Source organism: Crinia signifera, chromosome 1 (genome assembly GCF_055691185.1).
Source record: "Crinia signifera chromosome 1, ASM5569118v1, whole genome shotgun sequence".
In the NCBI taxonomy this organism is placed as follows: Eukaryota; Metazoa; Chordata; class Amphibia; order Anura; family Myobatrachidae; genus Crinia; species Crinia signifera.
Genome location: NC_139217.1, coordinates 436,327,313 through 436,349,329, shown reverse-complemented (window position 1 = coordinate 436,349,329; position 22,017 = coordinate 436,327,313). Strand labels below are relative to the sequence as shown.

Here is a 22,017-nt window from a genome sequence, read left to right as displayed (position 1 = left end):
CGCTCCTCTGGAAACCCCCTTCTGAAAATCCTGCGTTTGCCCCTGCTATGGGTGTCGTGGAGGGAGAATAGCCGGGGTAATGACTTCCGGGATCACGACTGTCGGGAAACTGTCCGGCACCCTACTGGTGTGACTAATTTGCCTAGTAGAAGAGAAATTATATTCAAATTTGCAGCGATGTAATATGCTCTATGGGGCATGGAGGGTACACTCCTATTTGCAAATGCAAAAATATAGTTGAATTTTGCAACAACTCAGACCTCGTGTACATTGGGTCTCATCCTAATATTTGACTGGGATGATTTTTCATTTCTGTTCATTTATGTGCTGCTCTTTGATGTAGAAGGTATGTTCAGCATAGTCCTTAGTATGTGAGTGTGGTTGTGTGGGCAGGTTTCAGCAACCATATCTTTAAGGTTGCATGTATGTTCAGACTCAAAGCACCGATGTGGAAAATGAAATGTGCCTAGGCATCTTCCCAGTGGCGGAACTTGTGAGTGGTTGGCCCAGGGGCAAAATTCAATTTGGGCCCCCACCTTCATTCCAACCCTAGTTCACAACATGCCACGCACCAGTGGGTGGCAGCAGTGGGCCCCTTAATCCTCAGGGGCCCCGGTGCAATGCACCTGCTGCACCAATGGTAGTTCCGCCTCTGCATCTTCCCTTATACACACATTGCCCACATTACAGATTTATCATACTGATTGAGTAATTCAGCAGTGCAATGTTGTTTAATGCTGCTTTCACACACTGGGACTTTAACAGGCAATGGCCGCCATAAGCTGCATACACAGTGGGTACACATTGGACCTTATTCAGGTCTGTACGCTCGCATGTGAGCGCAATGTTTTAGAAATGTGCATGCCGGGTGCACGCACCCAACATTGCGGCCGGTGGGCCGGGGGATTCCCATGAAAATGCTGGGCGTTCCCATGGAAATCGAATGGGGTGCGTACACTGCGCTAGAACCGAATAGATAGATTGGTAGGTGCCAATATTGGTTATGTTAAAAAATTTATTACACACAAAAATAATAATAGATAATAAATAAATATACTCAATAAAAAATTGACAGACATGCAAATACCAACAATGGGTGGCAGTGTGGAATTATTGGTAAATGGAGCTTCTGGGAGGGAATAAATTCATAAATAGTCAGTCCATACGGTACCGTATATTATTATGGAGAATTAATGGGATCCGTTCCTAGATTGCCTTCTATGATGTCCTGGGATGTACCCGTTACGTGTGTGTGTGTGGGGGGGGGGGTCCTGTTCCTTGTATGGATGGCGGTGTGTTTATGGGGTAGCACTCCCCGGCCAAGTGATGAAGTCCGTTTGGTTGGACTAAGGACCAATCCTCCAAACTTTAGGGTGGGACAAACGTAAGGCTGGTTCGGTCTCGAAGGTGATTCTCCAAATGCTGGCAGCAAATAGTATGGGACTGTGGATTCCACTCCTCCATTTGTTCCCATGGAAATCGCCTGGTGATGTGGGCGCCGGGAACGGGTAGCTGACATCACTGGTTGTTAGCTGCCCACCTTCTTCATTCTGAATGTGCTCGCACATCTAAGGTTGCGCGTGACTTCCACATCATTCGATGGTCGTCGACCATTGAATGATATGAGTGTTCCCCCACAACTGCGAATGGCGAATGGCATGCGAACACACGCTGCAAATGGGTGGCGGCCAGGCCACTATTCGCCAGGCGAGGTTTGGTGGACTCGCAAGACTGCAAATTCTCAGCCTTGCAAATCAACAAGAATAACCCCCATAATATCACCATATTATGTGCCATTTCGTAACAACGAGTAGAACATCATAGTGGCTGATCCCCTTGCCCTGAAGTGAAAGAATGGTGCCAAATTCCAGAGGTATGTGCAGCATATTTTTTATGCCAGTACAGTATATTAAGATACAGTGAAGTATAATGAAGAAAATAAGAAACTGAACAATATGATGTTTTCCCCCATTAATTCATCATATACTGTATAAAATACTGCATTAGAACCTATCACTGATATGTATGCAGCCAGTATATGGTGTGTTACTATTGTATTGGGTTGACCACATAGACAATGTTTTGAAAAAAATAAATGTCATTGCAATAGCTACTCCCCATTACACATCCCTTGTTCTAAAATCAATACATATTCTTAGCATGAAATGTTGTTTATCCATATGTGAACTGGGAAGGTTCCGTAGCTGACAATGATTATGAGCAGTGGCGGATCCAAAGGAGGGGCTGTGGCCATAGGTGTTTCTATAATGGGTGCAGTGTACACTGTGCACATGGGCCCCTCGCCCAAGTGATTCACGCCATGTTTCCAGAGACCTGCGCTTGCGCAGTAGACTATGGCATATTGCCAGAGTCTAATCACTGTCAGAAAGAAGGGGGCCCGCAGCAGAGGCTGCACACAGGTCCTCTCTTAAAACGCCCCTGACTGCAGCACAATTCAAAATTCAAATAAGGGAAGCCACACCCACTGCCAGTGAGTCAGTTTGGAATGGCAGTGGCCACCTGTTTGAATTCTGGACTGTGCTGCTGCCCCGCCCCTGGAACCGCCACTGCTCATGAGACTTCTCTTGTTATCTTTGGAGAGAACTGAAAGAGATATTCAGAAGCATTACTTAAACTTATTTTTCATTATAACTGTTTTATGAATACAAGGAAGCCAGTAATAACTGTTTTCCTATATCAGAGGAGAGAGCATATCAGCACGGACTGATTAGATAAATATACAGTATTCATCAATGTATTGATTCTCAAACTGATGACACTGTTACCTGAAAACACGAGACAGTTATTCATTGCTGTATTCTTGTAAATCAGTAAGGAATGTGGTGCTATTATACAGCCACCGTTGAGATTCAGTATCATAAACGACTGCCTTCTGTTCTTACTATAAAACTGACCTTTAACCCTGTGCCACTTTCCTCTGTAAAAGAATGTGTGCTACATATCTAATGAGGTGGGTCACAGCCAACAGCATAAAATTATTATGTTGTCCTTTAACACAAGCCTTTACTACGGGATGTGTTTAGCATGCCGACGATCGGGATGTCAACAATAACCTATCATCGATGCCGACGCTGGAATTCCAACAACCGGCATACCAATGGTAAGGATGCCGGGGTCTCTTCGTATTAGGCCACTCGGTGGAGGTGGAGGTGGAGGTGGTGGTTTCAGGGTCAGGATGCAGAGAGGAAGGGTTAAGATTAGGCTGAAAGTAGGGCGGGTGAGGGGGAAAGGGTAAGTATACTACCGAGCCCCGGTCAGGTTTCTGATTGGCAAGCGAATTGTGGTCACATATGATGAAACATACAAAATGACACCCCAAAAACCTTAAAAAGTATGTTCACCATTTGTGTGTTCAAAGTAAAAGTAGTGGAGTGAACTGTTGCGCTATACCTTCGCTGAGGGATGTACGGGAAAGTGCGGGTCACCTACCCACACCAAATAGTGGACAATATATAAAGAAGTTACCAATATATCCCCTTAGGATAGAGGGGAGCGGTCACGTCACCAGTACGTCAAATGTGTCACTTGCCCATAGAAAAGTGAAGGTACTGGATAGTGCAATACAGTTTTTATTCTATGACATGGACATAAATAAAACAAAGAATAGCAAGGTGGACTCTCACCAAGTCGTGTGGTCCACACACAAAGATGTAGACAACAGCGCAGATGTTAAGTATGGGGGATCCCAGGCGTCCCTGACAGTCTCCCAGGTTCCAGTACTGGACCACACGACTTGGTGAGAGTCCATCTTGCTATTCTTTGTTTTATTTATGTCCATGTCATAGAATAAAAACTGTATTGCACTATCCAGTACCTTCTCTTTTCTATGGGCAAGTGACACATTTGACGTACCGGTGACGTGACCGCTCCCCTGTGAAACGCTATTGTCTACAAAATAGTAGACATAAGAAAAGGGTAGGAGTCAGAAAAATCACTGTAGATTAAATTTATCAGTATTGAAAACTGTAATACACTATTGTGTTTTCTTCTATGTTTTTCTTTTGGGCAACCAATAAGAGAATAAGAACTTCATTCACAACCAGCGCTAAGGGGATATATTGGTAACTTCTTTATATATTGTCCACCATTTGTGTGTTGACCACTCACTGTCACGTCGACCATTTGACCCTTTCAACCTTTTTTGTATCTGTCAAGTTTGACCCTGTTAAACTTTTTGACCTGTCAACCTACTGCATGTCAAACCATATGGCTGTCTACCTAGACACTGTCGATCTTTTATACACCACCTGCGGGTAGTGTGAGTGACGGCATCATTACTTCTACCTTTTAAGGGCAGGGCCGGATTAACAATGGGCCTGATGGAGCTACAGCTTCAGGCCCACTCTCCAAATAAGCCAAGCATTTTGTAGCTGAGGGCCAGGGCTTTCCAACGAGCCCAGCCCTGTGTCGCTAGCCCCCTGGGAACCGGACATACTGCCAGGCAATTGTAGCCAAGAACTGAAAAATAATCTGACACACACATGTTCATCCTTTTCCTTTGATTTTAAAATTTGTACACATTTCTTTTCATTCTTTGTCACTCTTTCTATTTTTTTAATATTTCACTCTGAGACAAGGTCATGTGGTCTCCTCTGAAGTGAGAGACTTTTTTAAGTGAATAAATAAAAGTTACTTTTTATGGTAAATGATTAATTAATATCCGACTCTCAGTGCACCCTACAAAATACTTCTTTTTCTTTGTGGGTGTATAGGTCAAACTTTAAGTAGTGGGTAGCACCCCCAGATCACTTTAGGTGAAGAATTGTTCTCACCTAATTTTTGAAAATAACTGGGGGAGGAGAGTCTAACAATTACAAATACTGGTGCGGGAATTCCTTCTCTTTTGTGTTATACTGCCAGGCAAAGCTGGAAGATATTCCCCATAGGTTAACATGGGACCCACTAATTCCGACTCCCACCCAGTTCCAATGGCTGCCAGTTCCCCTCCAGCATCACAGAAGCTTGGTTGATCTCAGTCAACCCCAATCACTGGGCCTTCAATCTGATATCAGGCGCGTTCATATGGGTTCATTGGTTCTAGAGATATTGAGGGTAAACCTATTTTTTTATTTCTAAAATGTATTTTCATGGCTGTTCATGTTGTTTAAGGACAGATTTCTCTGGAACCCAACAGCACAGTTTCACGGGACAAAAATCATTCGAAGCCCACATGTAAATGGGTCAGTTGGTTCCGAAGATATAGCTGTTTGTTTAAAGGAGGGGGGGGGGGGTTCTTACCCCTCACACCAGAAAATGCAAGGACTAGGCTGGTGTAAAGGGGGAATTTTATGGTGTGAACAGGGTATTATTTCAAATAGCTGGGACCTGCAGTGCTCTGAATATAGCCGGGGAGCCCCCCGCACTCTGCCCAGCTGTCAATGGTTGTTATTTCTGCCCTGCAGCTGTCCCCCAGTCACTGCAAGCATTTATTCCCCCTTGGCAATGAGCATGTAATCCCACATGGCAATGAGCATGGAACCCCTGGCAATGAGCATGTAGGTAAGCAGCACTTATGTAGCATAATTTTTAATAGGCAATATAGTGTTTGGCATAACACGTAATGGACATTATGGTGTGTGGCTTAACATGTAATGGGCATTATGGTGTAAATTTTTAATGCGCGCCTTCGGCGTGCAATGCCCCTGTTTATGAGGCTTATTGTGCATTATTGCTCAATCTGTGAGACATAAAGTGAATTTTGACTCAATCCGTGTGCCATAGTGTGAATTTTGGCTCAGTCGGTGTGAATTTTGGCTCATTCCATGTGGCATAATGTGTAAGAGGCAAGTACAGTATAAGGGTGTTACTATCTTGTTGCATGATTTGTATAAGAGGTATATGGTGTGGTAAACTTAGGTGACCACATAAAAGGTGCTGAAATGTTGTCTACCAAGTTTCGGCTTTCAGTATTTTTTTTATGACTGGAGTGCCGCCTGATCCCACAAGTATCTTAGGACATCGTCATCCTGCGGGTGCATATTTAGAGGGCACCCGCCAATATATCTCCCTGCATTTTTCCTATTCCAGCCCCCTGCCTTTTCCAGGCATATATAATTAGTTGAAAGTATTTACACAAATAGAGGCACACCCATGAGCAGACCACCCAAATAGAACACTGATCACACCCCCCACATTATTAGGTGCTGGCCACCACCCCTATTATTGTGCATAACAGGCCCTTGATAATTTTCTGCTCCATTTAGACCATAATCTGGCACTGTTTAAGGGTCATGCTTCCTGACATCCATGTCTGTCCAGCTGTGATCAGCTTCCATTTTTTTTTTTTTCGGAACTGTAATGTCCACCCGACATTAGTGTGCCATCGGCTTTCATCCATGTAGTTCTAGCAAAGCCATTCTGCCGGTACTAGCCTATACAGGTACTAGCACTTCCGCCCTTAATTGTTTTAAATACGGTCCTTATCACTTTATTCATGTTGCAGTTTACAACTAGAATCAATATTGCGAGAATTTTTTTTGGGGGGGGGAAAGTATTATAAATATTAATAGACTAGTAAGCCCGCTGGAAGCAAAAGCTTTGAAAGCTAGTCTGCTACCTTCTGTGTTTGCGCATATGTGAGCAAGGGGATGCAGTCAAAATCCCGACGGTCAAAATACCGACAACCATTGACCGACGGTCAAAATCTCGACAAGGTCAAAATACCAACATTTAAAATCCCGACAAGGTCAAAATACCGACATATAGAATGTAGACAGGTGAAAAAGTCAACATGACTTTCGATCGACAGGTCGCGAGGTCGACATGGGTTTTTTCACTGTTTTTTGACCCGACATGAGCCGACAGGCAGTATTTCATGCCCTACCATCAACTAGGGCATGGTGGGAGAATAAAATAGTGTGCCAAGCGCAGGAAGATTAGCCTTACAGCTATTATTATGATGGATTAGTATGAGTCTGTATTAGGGGAAGACCAGTAAGGAGACAATACTCTGCCGACTTTCTCGGCTCCTGATTGGCCGCTAGGCGGCCAATAGAATCATCCGGAGGAAAGGCGCGGAGGATGAAACATCTCTGCGCCTCTCCAGTCCGTGAGCGGGTACCAGCCGTGAGCAGCGCGTCTGCCGGAGAAGATGCCGGGGTCGTCCCCGGGGACCAGGTGAGTAGGATTTCCTTCCTTAGGTACCCCTTTTGGAATACTTCGGATCCTGGACCCCGGAGACATCAGCCCTGGAGCCCAGGACCCCGGACCAGCCCCGGAACCAGGACCAAGGACCCGGAACCGAACTCTTCAGCCCTGGAGCCCCGGACCAGCCCCGGAACCAGGACCAAGGCCCCGGAACCGGACTCTTCAGCCCTGGAGCCCCGGACCCCGGACCAGCCACGGAACCAGGACCAAGGCCCCAGAACCGGACTCTTCCGCCCTGGAGCCCCGGACCCCGGACCCAGGATCCAGGGACCGACCTACGGGCTCAAGATAGGTAAGTATCAGTATGTGTGGGCTGTGGATGTATTAAACTTTTATTTTTCAGGGTGTCAGTGTGTTTTATTTAACTATTTTTTGTACTGTGGAACTACAAGTGCCAGTGGGCCCTTTAATGCCCCGCATGCTGGGACTTGTGGTTCTCCAAGTCCCAGCATGCGGGGTAGGTTTGCTGGGACTCATAGTTCTACAGTATAAGACAATATTTTTTTATTCTTTTTTTTACACTTTTCATCAGCCCGATGCCCACCGCCCAGGGGCATCGGGGACAGCCCCGGACTTTCAGCATGGGCTGGTAAGTCCTGGAGGGGGGGGAGACCCCTTCATTGGGGGGGTCCCCACTTCCCCAGGACCCCTGCCCATGCTGACCAGCCACGGCGATAATGCTTTGGCCACGGGACCTTATATAATAAGTGTCCCCCGGCTGTGGCATTACCCTGCTGGCTGGTTGGGTCTGGTGCTGGTTCTTAAAATACGGGGGACCCCTAGTCATTTTGTCGCCCGTATTTTGGGAACCAGCGCTGGACCTTGAGCCTGGTGCTGGTTTCATTAAATCAAGGGAACCCCTATTTGTTTGTCCCTCTGATTTTATGATACCAGCACCGGATTTTTGAGCCCGGGGCTGGTTATGCTTAGGAGGGGGACCGCACAGCGTTTTTTTTTTTTTTTTTAACACACCGCACAATACTGAAAATGTGCCGATTTTCATGACTGAAAATCGCAAATTTTCAGGACTTAAAAATTGCCTGAAATCGCACCATATCGCACTTTTTTGCCGCAAATTCGCATCTCATTACATATGCGAATTCGTGGCAAAAAACGCGATTTTTAAAGGTGCGATTTGGTGCGATTTTTTTCTTACGAAAAAAATCGCACCCTATTACATTTCGCCCCTCATCTTTTTTAATTTATTCGAATAGACTTATGTCTGTCTATTATCTCTTTTTTCTGGCTTTACTCTTGTGATTTGTGTGTTACACAGGTTTTTTTATGTAAATTTGTAAGATCAATTCTTAAGTTGTTTCACTTTTGTTAGAGCAGTTTTATCTTAATGTTCTCAGTTGTCCCTCCTGGAATGTTGGAAATCCAGTTCCTATGGTGGTTGCTAGAGGCATGTAGGAAGCTATTGCAGTCAACTTATAGAGTGGGTGGAGTGAGCGCTGCCTTGCTTGTGTTGAATGTGGGGGGAATAGAGTGTAAGAAATAAGGTAGGGAAAACTAAGTAAATGTTAAAATCTAATTTATTAAAGAATGCAAATGTAGTACTAAAGAAGCCGGTGTCGTCTAATGTTCATCAGGGTTGGAAGCTGGGGATGGTGATTGGTAACTGGCGGGTGGGTACCTTGCACGGTATTAATTGGTGTTTGGGTTACACCTCAATGGGGTCCCCACTTAGGGCCTTATTCTGATCGGTGCGGCCGGATCCGAATATGCGGCCAGGACCGTGCGTGCGAAACCCCGCCTTCCATACGGATCGCCAACTCCGTCCGTACGCGGTAAGAAGCTGGCCGAACGGACCGCACGTGTATTTTTCATGGAATACGCCTCCTCCATCTCAGGGAACCTCCCCCATCATTCGATGGTCGCAGACCATCGAATGCAGGACCGAGTGGTCCACCAGCTCCCGCAACCTCAGACCACACGGACATTTTTCCGTGCAAAAGCAGGGATCTGGGCGGGCAGCTGACATCCGGCGATGTAATATGTCCGCCCCATACACGTGCGTCACGGCCGCATTACCATACGTACGCCCAGCGTTTGCATGGGAACGCCCATGAAACGCGGGGCGTATGCATATGGAAATGAGCCCAAATAGCCCTTCACGCCCCTCTCCACCCCCGGTTCGTAGTGTTAACATTTCATGCAGGATTTGGCCGTACGCCCCACTCGCACATGCGCAGAGACGCCTCTGCACATGCGCAGACAAAAAACATCGGCGGCACGAACGCACGCGGATATTACCGCACCAACCAGAATAAGGGCCTTAGTGAGAATGTTCCTGAACAAGTTTTACCAGGGGAGATTCCCAAACAGGTTTCAGAGTATCTATACTAGACCTCTTTAAGCTCCCGTGGGTCCTGAGGACCTACGCGTCGTTACTACCAACAATTCTACACACACTCAAATTGACTCTGAGAACCACTTCTCCTCCAACAGGATGGAGAAGTATTGAGCGCGGGCTACGAGCACTGACTGACAGCGGCACCCCGTAATCTCGTGAGATCCCGAGACCCGGAAGTGCCGCAGAAGCCGGGACACACGGACGGGGAGAGGACGCGGCTAGCACTCAGGAAGCCGCCGCGGGGAGAACAGCTGACGCCAGGATCCTAACGTTTGGGAATCTCCCCTGTTGACACTTGTTCAGGAACATTCTCACTAAGTGGGGACCCCATTGAGGTGTAACCCAAACACCATTTAATACCGTGCAAGGTACCCACCCACCAGTCACCAATCACCATCCCCAGCTTCCAACCCTGATGAACATTAGTCGACACCTGCTTCTTTAGTACTACATTTGCATTCTTTAATAAATTAGATTTTAACATTTACTTAGTTTTCCCTACCTTATTTCGTACACTCTATTCCCCCCACATTCAACACAAGCAAGGCAGCGCTCACTCCACCCACTCTATAATACTTGAACTATAAGGGACCGGGATACCCTTAAGAGTGAGCACCTGCGAATAGAGTATATACAAGGTGAGCGCAGTGTATCATCACCAAACAGTGCAGTCAACTTGTTTACTAGAGGTTTTTGTTTTTAGTTTGTTCTCATCCACAGTCAGATTGAGGTCGTTGGTGTTTGTTGCATTTATCGGACTTGTAAATTCCAGATGTACTTTGATGTTGTTGTTGTTTAATAATTTATTTATGCATTCATGGTTTTACCCATAAAACTTTGTAGATTCAATCTGAACTTGATGCTTTAAGCTGTATTAATTGGATAAAAGATTACTAAGATAACTACTCTTCTATTATGGCAGTCTTCATATTTGTTCAATTTATAGTCAGGGCCGGCGCCACCACTAGGCAAATCTAGGCATTTGCCCAGGGCGCCGGCCACTGGAGGGCGGCATTTCGCCCCCCCCCCCCCCCTGTGCCGCGGGGGTACCTGTCCTGCGGCTGTGTATATAAAGCTTGCGGCAGCGGTGGGTCCCTGCAGTCAAGAAATAACGAGCGCTATCCGCCTGGCTACGCGTAAGCGCTTCTGTTGTGGAAACACTGGCCGCACGCTGATTGGCTGAGATTCAGCTAATCAGTGTGCGCCGTGCGGCCAGTGTTTTCCACCAAGGGCCGCCCACACATGAGCTGTGCATGGGAACTGCGAAGCAGAAACTACAAGCATTTGCCATTAATATCCCTCATACAGTACAATAGCGATGGATGTCTGCTATTTTCCAATTCCACAACCCGGCGACATTTTTAAACATGTTTAAAAACATCCAGAATCAGCCAATGTGGGATTTATCAAATTTCCCTGATGCTCAATATATCATGATCATAAGTTGGGGCAATGGTAGTCAGATGTATGGGGGGTTTTAGAAGGCAGAGGCAGGCTTGCTGTCTGCCACACTGATGCAGCAGCCACAGGAGTCATTCATTTCTTGACCTTCAAGATTCTTTGAGTATTTTGAGTTACTTTCGGGTACAGTGTGCTGCGTGCATAACAGTCTTAAACCCTGGCAGAGATTAGGATATGAAAAAGCGGTACTTATGTATTATCTGGGCTCCCATGTTAAATGCACCCCATTTTTTCATACCCCTACTATCCAACTATGCATGGAGTTGATTTTATATAGTGTGGCGAGCGCAGCGAGCCACCGTGCCCGAAGCGTGGTGAGCGCAGCGAGCCCCGCGAGGGGACGCGGTCTCATAAGAAAAACGGGAGTCCAGATATTACATAAGTACCGAAAAAGCTAATCCAATCCTTAGGCACAGTTAGTGGGGCCTACACACGGTGCGATTTTGGGGCATTTTGTAAGCGAACTGACTTAATTTGTCTAGATCACATATAAAATGTCCCTACATCACCCCGTGTGCAGGGACCATAGCGATAGTGATTAAGAGCCAGCATGCTGGATAAATCTAGTTAGATCACCAGTCAGGGACATCAAAGTTGCTCAAAATAAAATAGTTGTCTCTGACAGCTTATAAAGGGTTGCTGGTGATGAAGGGAAACAATTTTTTTTTATTTCTTATTTGTTTTATTTAATTACTCAATATGATGTCAGCATTTGTGTTGCTTTGCATTGCCAATTTTTGGCACATGCTTAGTGGCTTGCAACATGTGGAGCTGCCTGGAGGGTCCTAGCTCCACCCCCAACCCAACCCACTAGGTGTGATGTCACTACGTCACAGGCGTAGATGACAGGCCCTGCCCAGGCCAAGTGCTGCCCTATTAGGGCACTGGCAGCAGTCTACCATGCCATGATGTTTATAACCTGAGGCAAGCATTCCTACTTAACAAGTATGAGGAAGGATTAATGCCGGAGGGATTGCTGTTGTGTACATGCAACTGTACATCATTTTTCAAATGCCTGTTTGCAATGTTTCACCTACAATACCTGTTGTGTATATTTATTAACATCTTGAAAAAGTGTGCCTTGACGCATGAAACGCGTTGATCCTGCTGCCCGTGGAGGAGAAAGTGCCTGCCCGCTTTGCCCCGTCACCCGGACCAAGTCACAGCTGCCCAGTGACGTTTCCATCTACTAGCGCACACACGCGCCAAAGTGCTAAGGAAGATGGAGTGGAGATAGATGCGGATTTTCTATACCAGCTGCTGCCAGCTCCCAACAGTCACTGCCAGTACTCCCCACAGACTTTGCAAATACTCCTATTAAGGAGCGTAACCCTTTTTTCTTACAGGTGCTTTCTGTTTTCTTTTCTGTTTCCTGCCATTTCTCACCCCTTTCTTTTAGGTACATATTTTAACGCTCATCTTGCATTATATATTTATTAAATGCCCTTTTATTTTGTCCTTTTTTAACATGCGACTGTAACTTCTGACTATCACAGGCTCCTCACCACATCAAAAATAATTTGGCCCCCCCAATCCGCTAGATGCTTCATATAACAAACATTTGTGCTCTAGACCAGGGTCAGACAGCCAGGGTAAGTACACATGGATAGATTTGGCAAAAGATCTGGCCGTTCCGACCAATTGAAACGACCAGTTGCTCAAACAGTTCCGTGTGTATGAATGATATCGATGCCGATGCGCGTACCCACCAGTCGTTGGTAGAGGTCTATGTTTTTTCCTACATGCAGAAAGATCATGGACCAATCTTTAGCGATGTTTGCCAATTGTTTCATGTGTATGCACGATGAACGATTTAGTAAAGCTGATTGACTGGCTCACACTCCCCTAAACCAAAAGTTAAACATGAATCATTGATGTGTAATCGTTTGTACAATCGTTCACTATTTGACACCAAGGGTGACATTCTATGGGATGAGATTTGCGTTTTTTGGCGTTAATTAGTCAACAAAATGGCGACATCGCATTTTTCCGTCAAATCGCCTATTTAATAGGGTGCGCTAAGGGACTGAAATCGCATATTATGTGCGTTAACGCATGCGGACCAAAAGTGCGAAATGAATTTGCATTTTTATCGCATCCAGATGTTTTCGTATAGAAAAGTATACAACTCGCTTATTTAATGCAATGCGCTTTCGCAAATCGCACTTTTTAGGTGTCTAATAATCGCACTTATTTCAGACCAGGTTCTGTTTGGCGATTTGGGCCAGAACTCATTTTGGTCAAGTGCACACATGGTTAATTTCAGCACAGGTGCCCTCATTTTCACTCACAAACACCCCTACATAAACCCCAACATCATTAAGGACACCTGTGAGGGTTTGAGACATGGAGATTTTGCAGAGTGGTTTGGAGTTGCTTATCTGTGATGTGGCCCATTTGGAGGAGCTGCGCAGGAGGGAGGAAGCTGCGCGCCAGATCCAGGTAGCCCCCCGACAACTACGTACCCCACGTATGTATCGTGCTCGGCTGTACCTGGACTCCCTCTCGGATCAACAGGTTGTGGGGATGTTTAGGCTGAACCGCATTAACCTGTTGGACTTATATGAGCAGGTGAGAGATGATTTGGACCCTTTTGGGGGAGGCAACTATGCAGTGTCTGGGCTGCACAAATTAATGTGTGCCCTCTACTATTTGGCCACAGGCTCCACTCAGTCTGTGACCTCATTGGCCTTGGGGGTATCACAGGCCACTTTCTCTAAGCATTTTACTCAAGTGTTACTTGCTTTAAAGAAGTTGTGCCGGACATACATCATCAGCCGTTACTTTTCTGGTAAGTACATGTGCCCTGTACTCCAAAATGTACCTGTGCTGTAAGTGTACTCATAAACAAATTATTGACCAATACCATCTGTTTCCACCCACATTTAGCCTAATACACAGTGCCCAACGGATGCAGATGGTGGTGCTGACCTATCCCATGTTGGTATCTAGCTTGTAAGTACATTTGATACATGTATGAATGAAGTTTGCAGTCAAACATGGCTCACTGGTGTTGTGGAACTACATGTGCCAGCATGCCCTGACACACTACAACCATTACAGTCCAAACCATAAGTGTCAGAGCCTGCTGGAATATGTAGATCCACAACCTTTGCCGCCCAAGGAGTTACCCCACACTACTTTAGTGCAATCCCATTGTCATATACCATTACAATATGTTATAATTCACACAATAATTGGTTTTAATAAAAATACATGGTACTTGTTTCCTAGCACGGCCACATATCGCGGCCATCGGGGGTAATTTTAGTGGCCTGCGACGCGACCGACGCGATGCCCCCGATTTTTCCATTGAAATGCATTGAAAACAGTGAAAAATCGGGTCGGTCGCGTCGTGTGCGCCTAAAAATGCTTAAATGGTCCACCCGCGATGGCCGCGATTTCCCCATAGGGAACAATGTTAAATGCCTCAATTTACCCGCGATGACCCCGATTTCCCATAGGAAACAATGTTAAATGGGTCAATTTACCCAAATCAGCATAGGGAAGAATGGTAAATGGGCCAGAAACCCCCAAAAAACCCCCTGAGCAGTGAAATGTCCCCCCAAAAGTAGTTAACGCCACCCCGCGATCAACGTGAACCCGAAAAGTGGCGAGTGCAGCGAGCCCGCGAGGGGCGGCAGTACGCGTCCTCCGACCTTTTCATACCCCCACTATCCACGTCGGCGTGGAGTTGAGAATAGAATAGTGTGGCGAGCGCAGCGAGCCACCGAGCCCGAAGCGTGGCGAGCGGACGCGGATACCTTCACAGGTAAACGCGTCCCTTCGCGGGCTTCACAGGTGTCCGCGTCGCCATGGACACCTGGGAAGCCTGCGAGGGGACGCATATAACTGTGAAGGTATCCGCGTCCGCTCGCCACGCTTCGGGCTCGGTGGCTCGCTGCGCTCGCCACACTATTCTATTCTAAACTCCACGCTGACGTGGATAGTGGGGGTATGAAAAGGTCGGAGGACGCGTACCGCCGCCCCTCGCGGGCTCGCTGCGCTCGCCACGCTTCGGGTTCACGTTGATCGCGGGGTGGCGTAAAGTACTTTTGGGGGGACATTTTAATGTTTCCGACCGCCGAAATCCCGACGTGGATTGCCCCCCCTTGCGGGCTCGCTGCGCTCGCCACGCAGCGGGCCCGGTGCCTCGCTATGCTCGGCACGCTAATTTATTCTCCCTCCAGGGGTGTCGTGGACACCCACGGAGGGAGAAAGTGTCGGGATTTCGGCGGTCGGGATTCAGAACGCCGGGATCCCGACCGCCGGGATTTTAACTGCATCCCATTGTAACTACTGCAAACGAGATCTCAGTTGCAAGCCATAACATTCACCAAATATGGATGCGACCTGGCTGCATTACCACTCCCGTTACATTCCTTCAAACAGCCCCTCACATTCAATCATTTTGAAAATGTATCCTCTCTGTGACCTCCATCGCAAGACCATTATGGCACCTGCCCTGCGCGACTAATGTATGGCCAGCATTAGTCACACACGCCGCAGACTACCAATAATAACTCCACTAAATAAAAATCAGATTTGCGTACACCACTGAATAAGTCCCACTGTGTAAGATATAGGTACTATATAAATAATGATCTTATAAATGAAGGTAGTCTTTGCATTCTTATGCATAAGCGCCATCTAGTGGACATATTGTATCCCACATACATACAATAAAGCAATGTCGTTGGCCTGATTCTGAGGTGATCACAAAATACCAAATGAAAAATCTTTCTCAAATGGACAAAACCATAATGCACTGAGGGTGGGACAAATGTAACATGTGCAGATAGAGTTATTGGGAATACAAACGGCATGATTTAACTCATAATTTAGCACAGATTGCTCTGTGTGTATGCCCCCAAGTGATGTCAATGTGTGGTCCCGCACATCGCCATCACCTGCTCAGATCTTGAACACATTTGGTCAAGATCTAGTCAGATTGAGCTGCATATGGTTCAAGAAACTGAGTTAGCACACATGTGTTAGCACATATGTGCATAGCATGTGTGTCAGCTTTGTTTGCTGATCGATCGGTGCTAAACTACGTCACTCAGCACAAGGCTGAGGTCACCCTGTGTAAGGGGCTTTAGATTTGGGTGAGGCTTAGTCAACATAAAACCTAAATTACAATATCAAAACAAAGCAGCCAGTATTTACCCTGTGCAGAAACATGTTACAAATGCCCCATCTAGTCTAGCATGGATTTGTCAACTTACTGAATACGGCCATGTAATAGTACAAAATGTAACAAAGGAAGTGTATGGGAACTTTTTCTCTGTAGACTTGCCTTTCCGTTGAGTGACGGTCATACAGATCTTGTGCAGTGCTCTTACGTCCAACAAGAGATCTGAGCAGATCTTGACATTTAACTCAATAAAATAAGACTTATTTTGTACTGCACAGTCCCTGCGATTAGGGATGCCAATTGAAAAATGCTCAATCCCCGGATTCCCAGGATCGGCATTCCTAAAAGAAACCCCACTCCCCCCATTTACTTACTTGGGGGAGTGGGAATCAGCGCAGGTGGTGTGGCGCTTTGCGGCGGGAGCGAGCACTGAGAGATTTCCAGCGGCGGCAGGAGCAGGCAGGGAGAGATTTCCAACAATGGGGGTACAGCAGTGTGGCCTGTGCAGCGTGACCTATGTCCTAGTCAAGCTGGGGTTGGGAACAGTGGGGCAGCGTCTGAGCAGGTGCTCAGATGCTGCCTGGCATTAGAAATACAAAAGATAATGAGCGCTGATTAGGATATTCTACACTGCAGCTGTACCAAAAGGGGAAATTACCTAAACCCCTTAAAATAGATCAAGCAAAAAAGAAAAAAAGAATATGGTACAGCGCTGTGTTGAATATAAATGTAATTTATTTAAAAAGTATACAATTGTATACTTTTTAAATAAATTACATTTATATTCAACACAGCGCTGTACCATATTCTTTTTTTTTTGCTGCCTGGCATTAGACTGCGCAATCTAATCCTGAAATCCCGGGATTGGAAACTACAATCCCGCGATTGAAATCCTGGACATTTTGGGGCCAATCCCAATCCCAGGATTGGCCATCCAACCTGCGATCTACCCATTTGGAGTCCCTCCAGTCTCTGATAGCCCCCACTTACACATGTACAGCCTGTACTCCTTCATTACTCCTTCATTACTTGCTTTTGATACATAACTGAATTATCAAAATAAGATACATTTGAGTTTTGTTAGGTTGCCATTAAACTTATTTGAAAACCTAAAATAATAGTGTGCACTAATATAAGTCCAAAAGTTTCCTTAAATGAAATACCTTTTAAACATGATAATTGCATCTTCCATAGCTTGAATCTGACCATTGCAACATCGATCTCTATAGAAACACCAGCCATTTTTATGTAGGGTATGTCTACGGGGTTCTCAAGATTCCATGACTTATAAGATGTTGACTATTGGTCAGTTGTTACTTCCTCATTTTTGCGGCCACCGCCTATGCCACGGAAGTTACGTAGTGTACGGCGAGCCACGAGGATGGGTCCACGCCAACATCTATTACCTTGCAGGCTCGCTTCAGAAGCGTGACGAGTGAAGCGATCCCGCAAGGGGACAATGTACTAAGCCTTGGAGAGCGATCACATAGGAGCTGATTGGCTGGCACTTTACCTCTCTCCACTTTATCACTCAAGGCTTTGTACTTATGTCCCAACATTGATGTTGTGTTTCATGCTGACCAGTGCCATTTCCCTTTACAACAGGGGTACGGCACGTCCCTTGCTATCCTATTTTAGCACCCTTCTGCAACAGCTGGGTGTGGTATATTTGCCCGACAGTCGGGATTCCGACAGTCATTACTCAGACGTCGGAATCCCGACTGCACAGCGGGGGGAGCGCAATGAAGCCCCTTGCGGGCTCGCTGCGCTCGCCACGCTGTGGGCACGGTGGTGAGCTGCGCTCGCCACCTATTTTATTCTCCCTCTATGGGGGTCGTGGACCCCCACGAGGGAGCAGTCGGGATTCTGACGTCGGAGGAATGACTTCGGAATCCCGACTGTCAGGGAGCCGTCTGGCGCCCCAACAGCTCCATATGTAACTGTTCCACTGTATCAAGGAACTCATGGAAGTATAGTTTATATCAGGCTTGCCTACCCTCTCGCAATGGCCGGGAGGCTCCCGAAATTTGGGTCCCCCTCCCGGAGCCCCCCGGGAAGGTTGGCAAGTCTCCCGCATTGGACACACTGTCCCCAGCACCCCCCTTCCCCGCTACACTACATACCGATTTTCGTGAGTCTGCGGTGAGGGGCGGGGCTAAAATGATGCAAATTGCGCCATTTTGCATCATTTTAGCCCCTGCCCCAGCTATGAGGGCAAGGCTTGGTGATGTCCATCTCCAACCCGCCCCCTGACATGCTGCTGCGTGGTCTCCTCTCCAGGCTTCTCCCGAAGTTAAAAGTCGGCAAGTATGGCATACTTGCCGACTTTTGAGCTGCCCTCTCTGGGAGAGGGCAGCCAGCTCTGTTAGTCAGGGGGCGGGGCCATATCCAGGAGTGGAAAAAGAGGCGGTTAGGGGGCGTGGTCACACAGATGATGCCATGTGGGGGGGGGGCATGCCTACAGCGTCGCGTCATTTTAGCCCCGCCCCCCGCCATGCAATGCTGGTATTTCAGGCATTGCGCTGCGGGGGGCGGAGCTAAAATGCCGCAATCACTGCATTTTACCTGCGGACCCCCCCATCGAGGGACACATCACGGGAGCTGGGGGGATATGCGGGAGGATTGCCACCCTTTCCGGGGGGCCGGGAGGGGGACCCGATTTCCGGGACCCTCCCGGCCATTCCGGGAGGGTAGGCAACCCTGAAGTATGGTTTATATTTATCTTGGAAAACTTCAGTTCTCAGTCATACAAGTTCTCGCAGTGTCTCTCTTCAATATTGTTGGTGCATGACTGAATTGAAAGTTAAAGATTGTCTTTAAATGTACAAAATTAAAAAAATTAAAGAAACGAATTTCCCTAAAGATGTAACAAACAAACATAATTAATAGGATTATAAAACATAAAAGCCTTGTAAATCTGGTGATGATGATGCAGCCTCTCAGTCACTGACATATAATAAACCCACAAGGTGTATCTTCATTATTAGCCTTGGAAGTAACTGAAAGCAAAAGCACTGCTATATGATACAGCTTTGCAGACGGCCATGTTTGCAGGCTGCAAAGCTGCAAGGCTTCGACAAAATGGCCGGTGCTCCTATTTGCCACACACATACACGTACAGCATTTTCCCACCCGTGCTCCCCTAGTGTTAGTGAGTGTGATAACGTCTGAAGGAGGCAGGAAGGAAGCTGTTGCGGAAACCAGACCTGTGGGTAGTGAGTGCAGACAGGAGACCGCTGTATTACTTAGATTTTGCTATTCCCCTACTTTATATTCCTCAGCAGAGTCCAAACACACACTCAGAGGTCTGAGAAGCGGCATGATGAGCAGGGTGTTCTCTTTTCTGCAGAGGGCGCTGGGGACGTTGAAGCACCATGTAGGCACTGACCAGTTTGGGAATAAATACTATGTCATCCCTGAGCAGAGAACATGGACAGGTAATCAGCAGTGTCCAGCTATATGCATTTGCTGCCTTACTGCTTGTATTACAGCATATATATATAATTATTATAATCTGTGCATAGTTACTATCTGCATATTAATAACACACAAAATCCAGACAGATGAGACCTCCTCGCACATACAGAGAATAAAGCTGGCTATTCACTGGGAAGACTTCTCTGCGATCCCCCATTGAGCCATCTGAGAGGGATAGACCTTTTCCTAAGCGACAGGATTGCATGCAATATATCGTATGCAATCCTTTTGCACATAGTATATTGCATGCAATCCCATCTTGCCTGGCTGGGCTCAGGTCTGATACTGTATATCTCTTCTGCTGGCAGTGTGACTCACAGGGGTGTATTCAAGGTGGATGCGGTCATATATTAGAATGAACTTAGGTCTACAGTCATTAGGTCGACTGGCAGGAAGGTCGACCTGACTTAAGGTCAAATTTGCATAAAGGTCGACATGAGGTTTTTCACTGTTTTTTGAGCCGACATGTGCCGACAGGCGGTATTTCATGCCCTACCATCCACTAGGGCGTGGAGGAGGTTATTGAAGCTGTGGCGAGCGAAGCGAGCCTCCGTGCCCGAAGCATTGCGAGCGTCCGATTTCCATTGCCAACTGTGTAGCAAAACCGGACGGTTCGGACCACCCGGGAAGGTTGTAATCTCCCCTCCCCCATGTCCCTGGTGATAGCTATCACAGGGACCCCCCCCCCGGACAGGACACCCCCCGGACCGGACCCTACAAGCTCCGGACTGCAGATTTTGATGTCCTGTCCGGCAGTCCGGAGTCTAGTCCGGGTCCGGTTTTTACATATTTCCTGTATTCACTGTCGTAAGCGGGACCATTTGTCTACAGCAAAAAGATAGACAACCATTAGGTAGACACCATTAGTTAGACATGCAAAAAGGTCGACATGCCAAAAGGTCAACACTGCCATTAGGTCCACAGTGTCTAGGTCGACAGTCAAAAGGTCGACATGGGGTTTTTCATTTTTTTTTTACCCAAATGTCGACACATTCGACATGGACACAGTTTAAAGTGAACTGCACACTATTTTATTCTCACACCACGCCCTAGTGGATGGTAGGGCATGAAATACTGCCTGCCAGCACAAAAAACAGTGAAAAACCCCATGTCGACCTAATGGCAGTGTCGACCTTTTGGCATGTCGACCTTTTTGCTTGTCTAACTAATGGTGTCTACCTAATGGTTGTCTATCTTTTTGCTGTAGACAAATAGTCCGGATAGCATTGAATAAATGCCCACAGGCTCATTGTGATGCACACGGGATGGTGCATCGGACCTGCAGTTGTATGCAAGCGATTTTGACCACTTTTTACGCGATTAATCGCCACAATCGTTTAAAAATTTACCGAATTGCATATTTATCATCCCAGTGTATCGGCACCTTTAGATTATGGGGAATCCCCTCCACCACCAATGTCAAGAGCCCATAACTTGGAGTTGTTGCCCAGAGCAACCGATCATCTAGCTATCCTTTATCTAGCCCAGTCTATAAAATGAAAGAAAATAATTGGTTGCTACAGGCAACTTCACTTTTGGGTTTGTGTCTTTTTCTTTTCGATAATATACCACTGCAATCCTGTACGTTGCGCTACTGTAATAGCACCCCTCTCTGGCATCCTCCCATTGGGCCAGATAACCATTGGACATCTGCAATGTAAAATAAAAATAATGAGCTCACGGGCCCATTTATCAACGAGTCTTACTATATGCAGCGAGTTTTAAAACTTTTTGTGTGTGAAAAATGGTGCTCCAGCCAATTGGCTCCCAACTGTCATTTTTTAAAGTCCGGTCTGTCTACTCTGGGGGATAACAGAACATGTGTTGGCCCCTTGTGTCAGTTAATTGGGGCACCCTTTATATGTTGGACTGGATCGAAAAACCTGATCCTATAGCTCAGGGGTCTTCAACCTTTAAGACAGCGTGGGCCACCTAAAAAAATCCAGTGAAGCCCGAGGGCCACTAAAATCGCCTACAGAACTTCGGACAGCCCCATAGAATCACAGCTCCCCTATAACGTCAGCACAGTCCTTCATAGATAGTTGGCACAGCCGCCCATACTCAGCACATAACCCCCCCCCCCACACACACACACACCCTAATAGTTATCAGCAGCCAATTTGGGTTCTAGTGCAAACAGTAAAATATGTGGCCCCCCCATATTTAATTTGATATTGAATAAATTGCACGCGCCGTAGGCGCGCTCCCAAAAACGGGTGTGACCTAATTATAAGGGGCGTGGTCTAATTATGACGAGTGTGAACTAGCAGGAAAACAATTACCTGACACCTCTTTTGCAACCTGCATGACCAGACATTGGTTACCGCAGGAATGGTCCTTGTCCTCACACGCTTAGTTGACTGAAGGCTGCACAATGACATATAAACATGAAGGCCCACACAGTGAAATAGTATGCCTC

The 22,017-nt window shown here is 46.7% G+C and overlaps 1 protein-coding gene across 1 annotated transcript in view; it reads left to right on the top strand.

Annotated features, from left to right (window-relative positions):
- Window positions 1–19,315: 19,315 nt before the first annotated feature.
- NDUFAF2 (NADH:ubiquinone oxidoreductase complex assembly factor 2) overlaps window positions 19,316–22,017 on the top strand; it is a 102,042-nt gene continuing 99,340 nt past the window's right edge. The window contains exon 1 of the mRNA XM_083153272.1: window positions 19,316–19,558. Within this exon, the coding sequence (XP_083009398.1) occupies window positions 19,441–19,558 (118 nt within the window). The 5' untranslated portion in view covers window positions 19,316–19,440. The remainder of the gene's footprint in view (window positions 19,559–22,017) is intronic.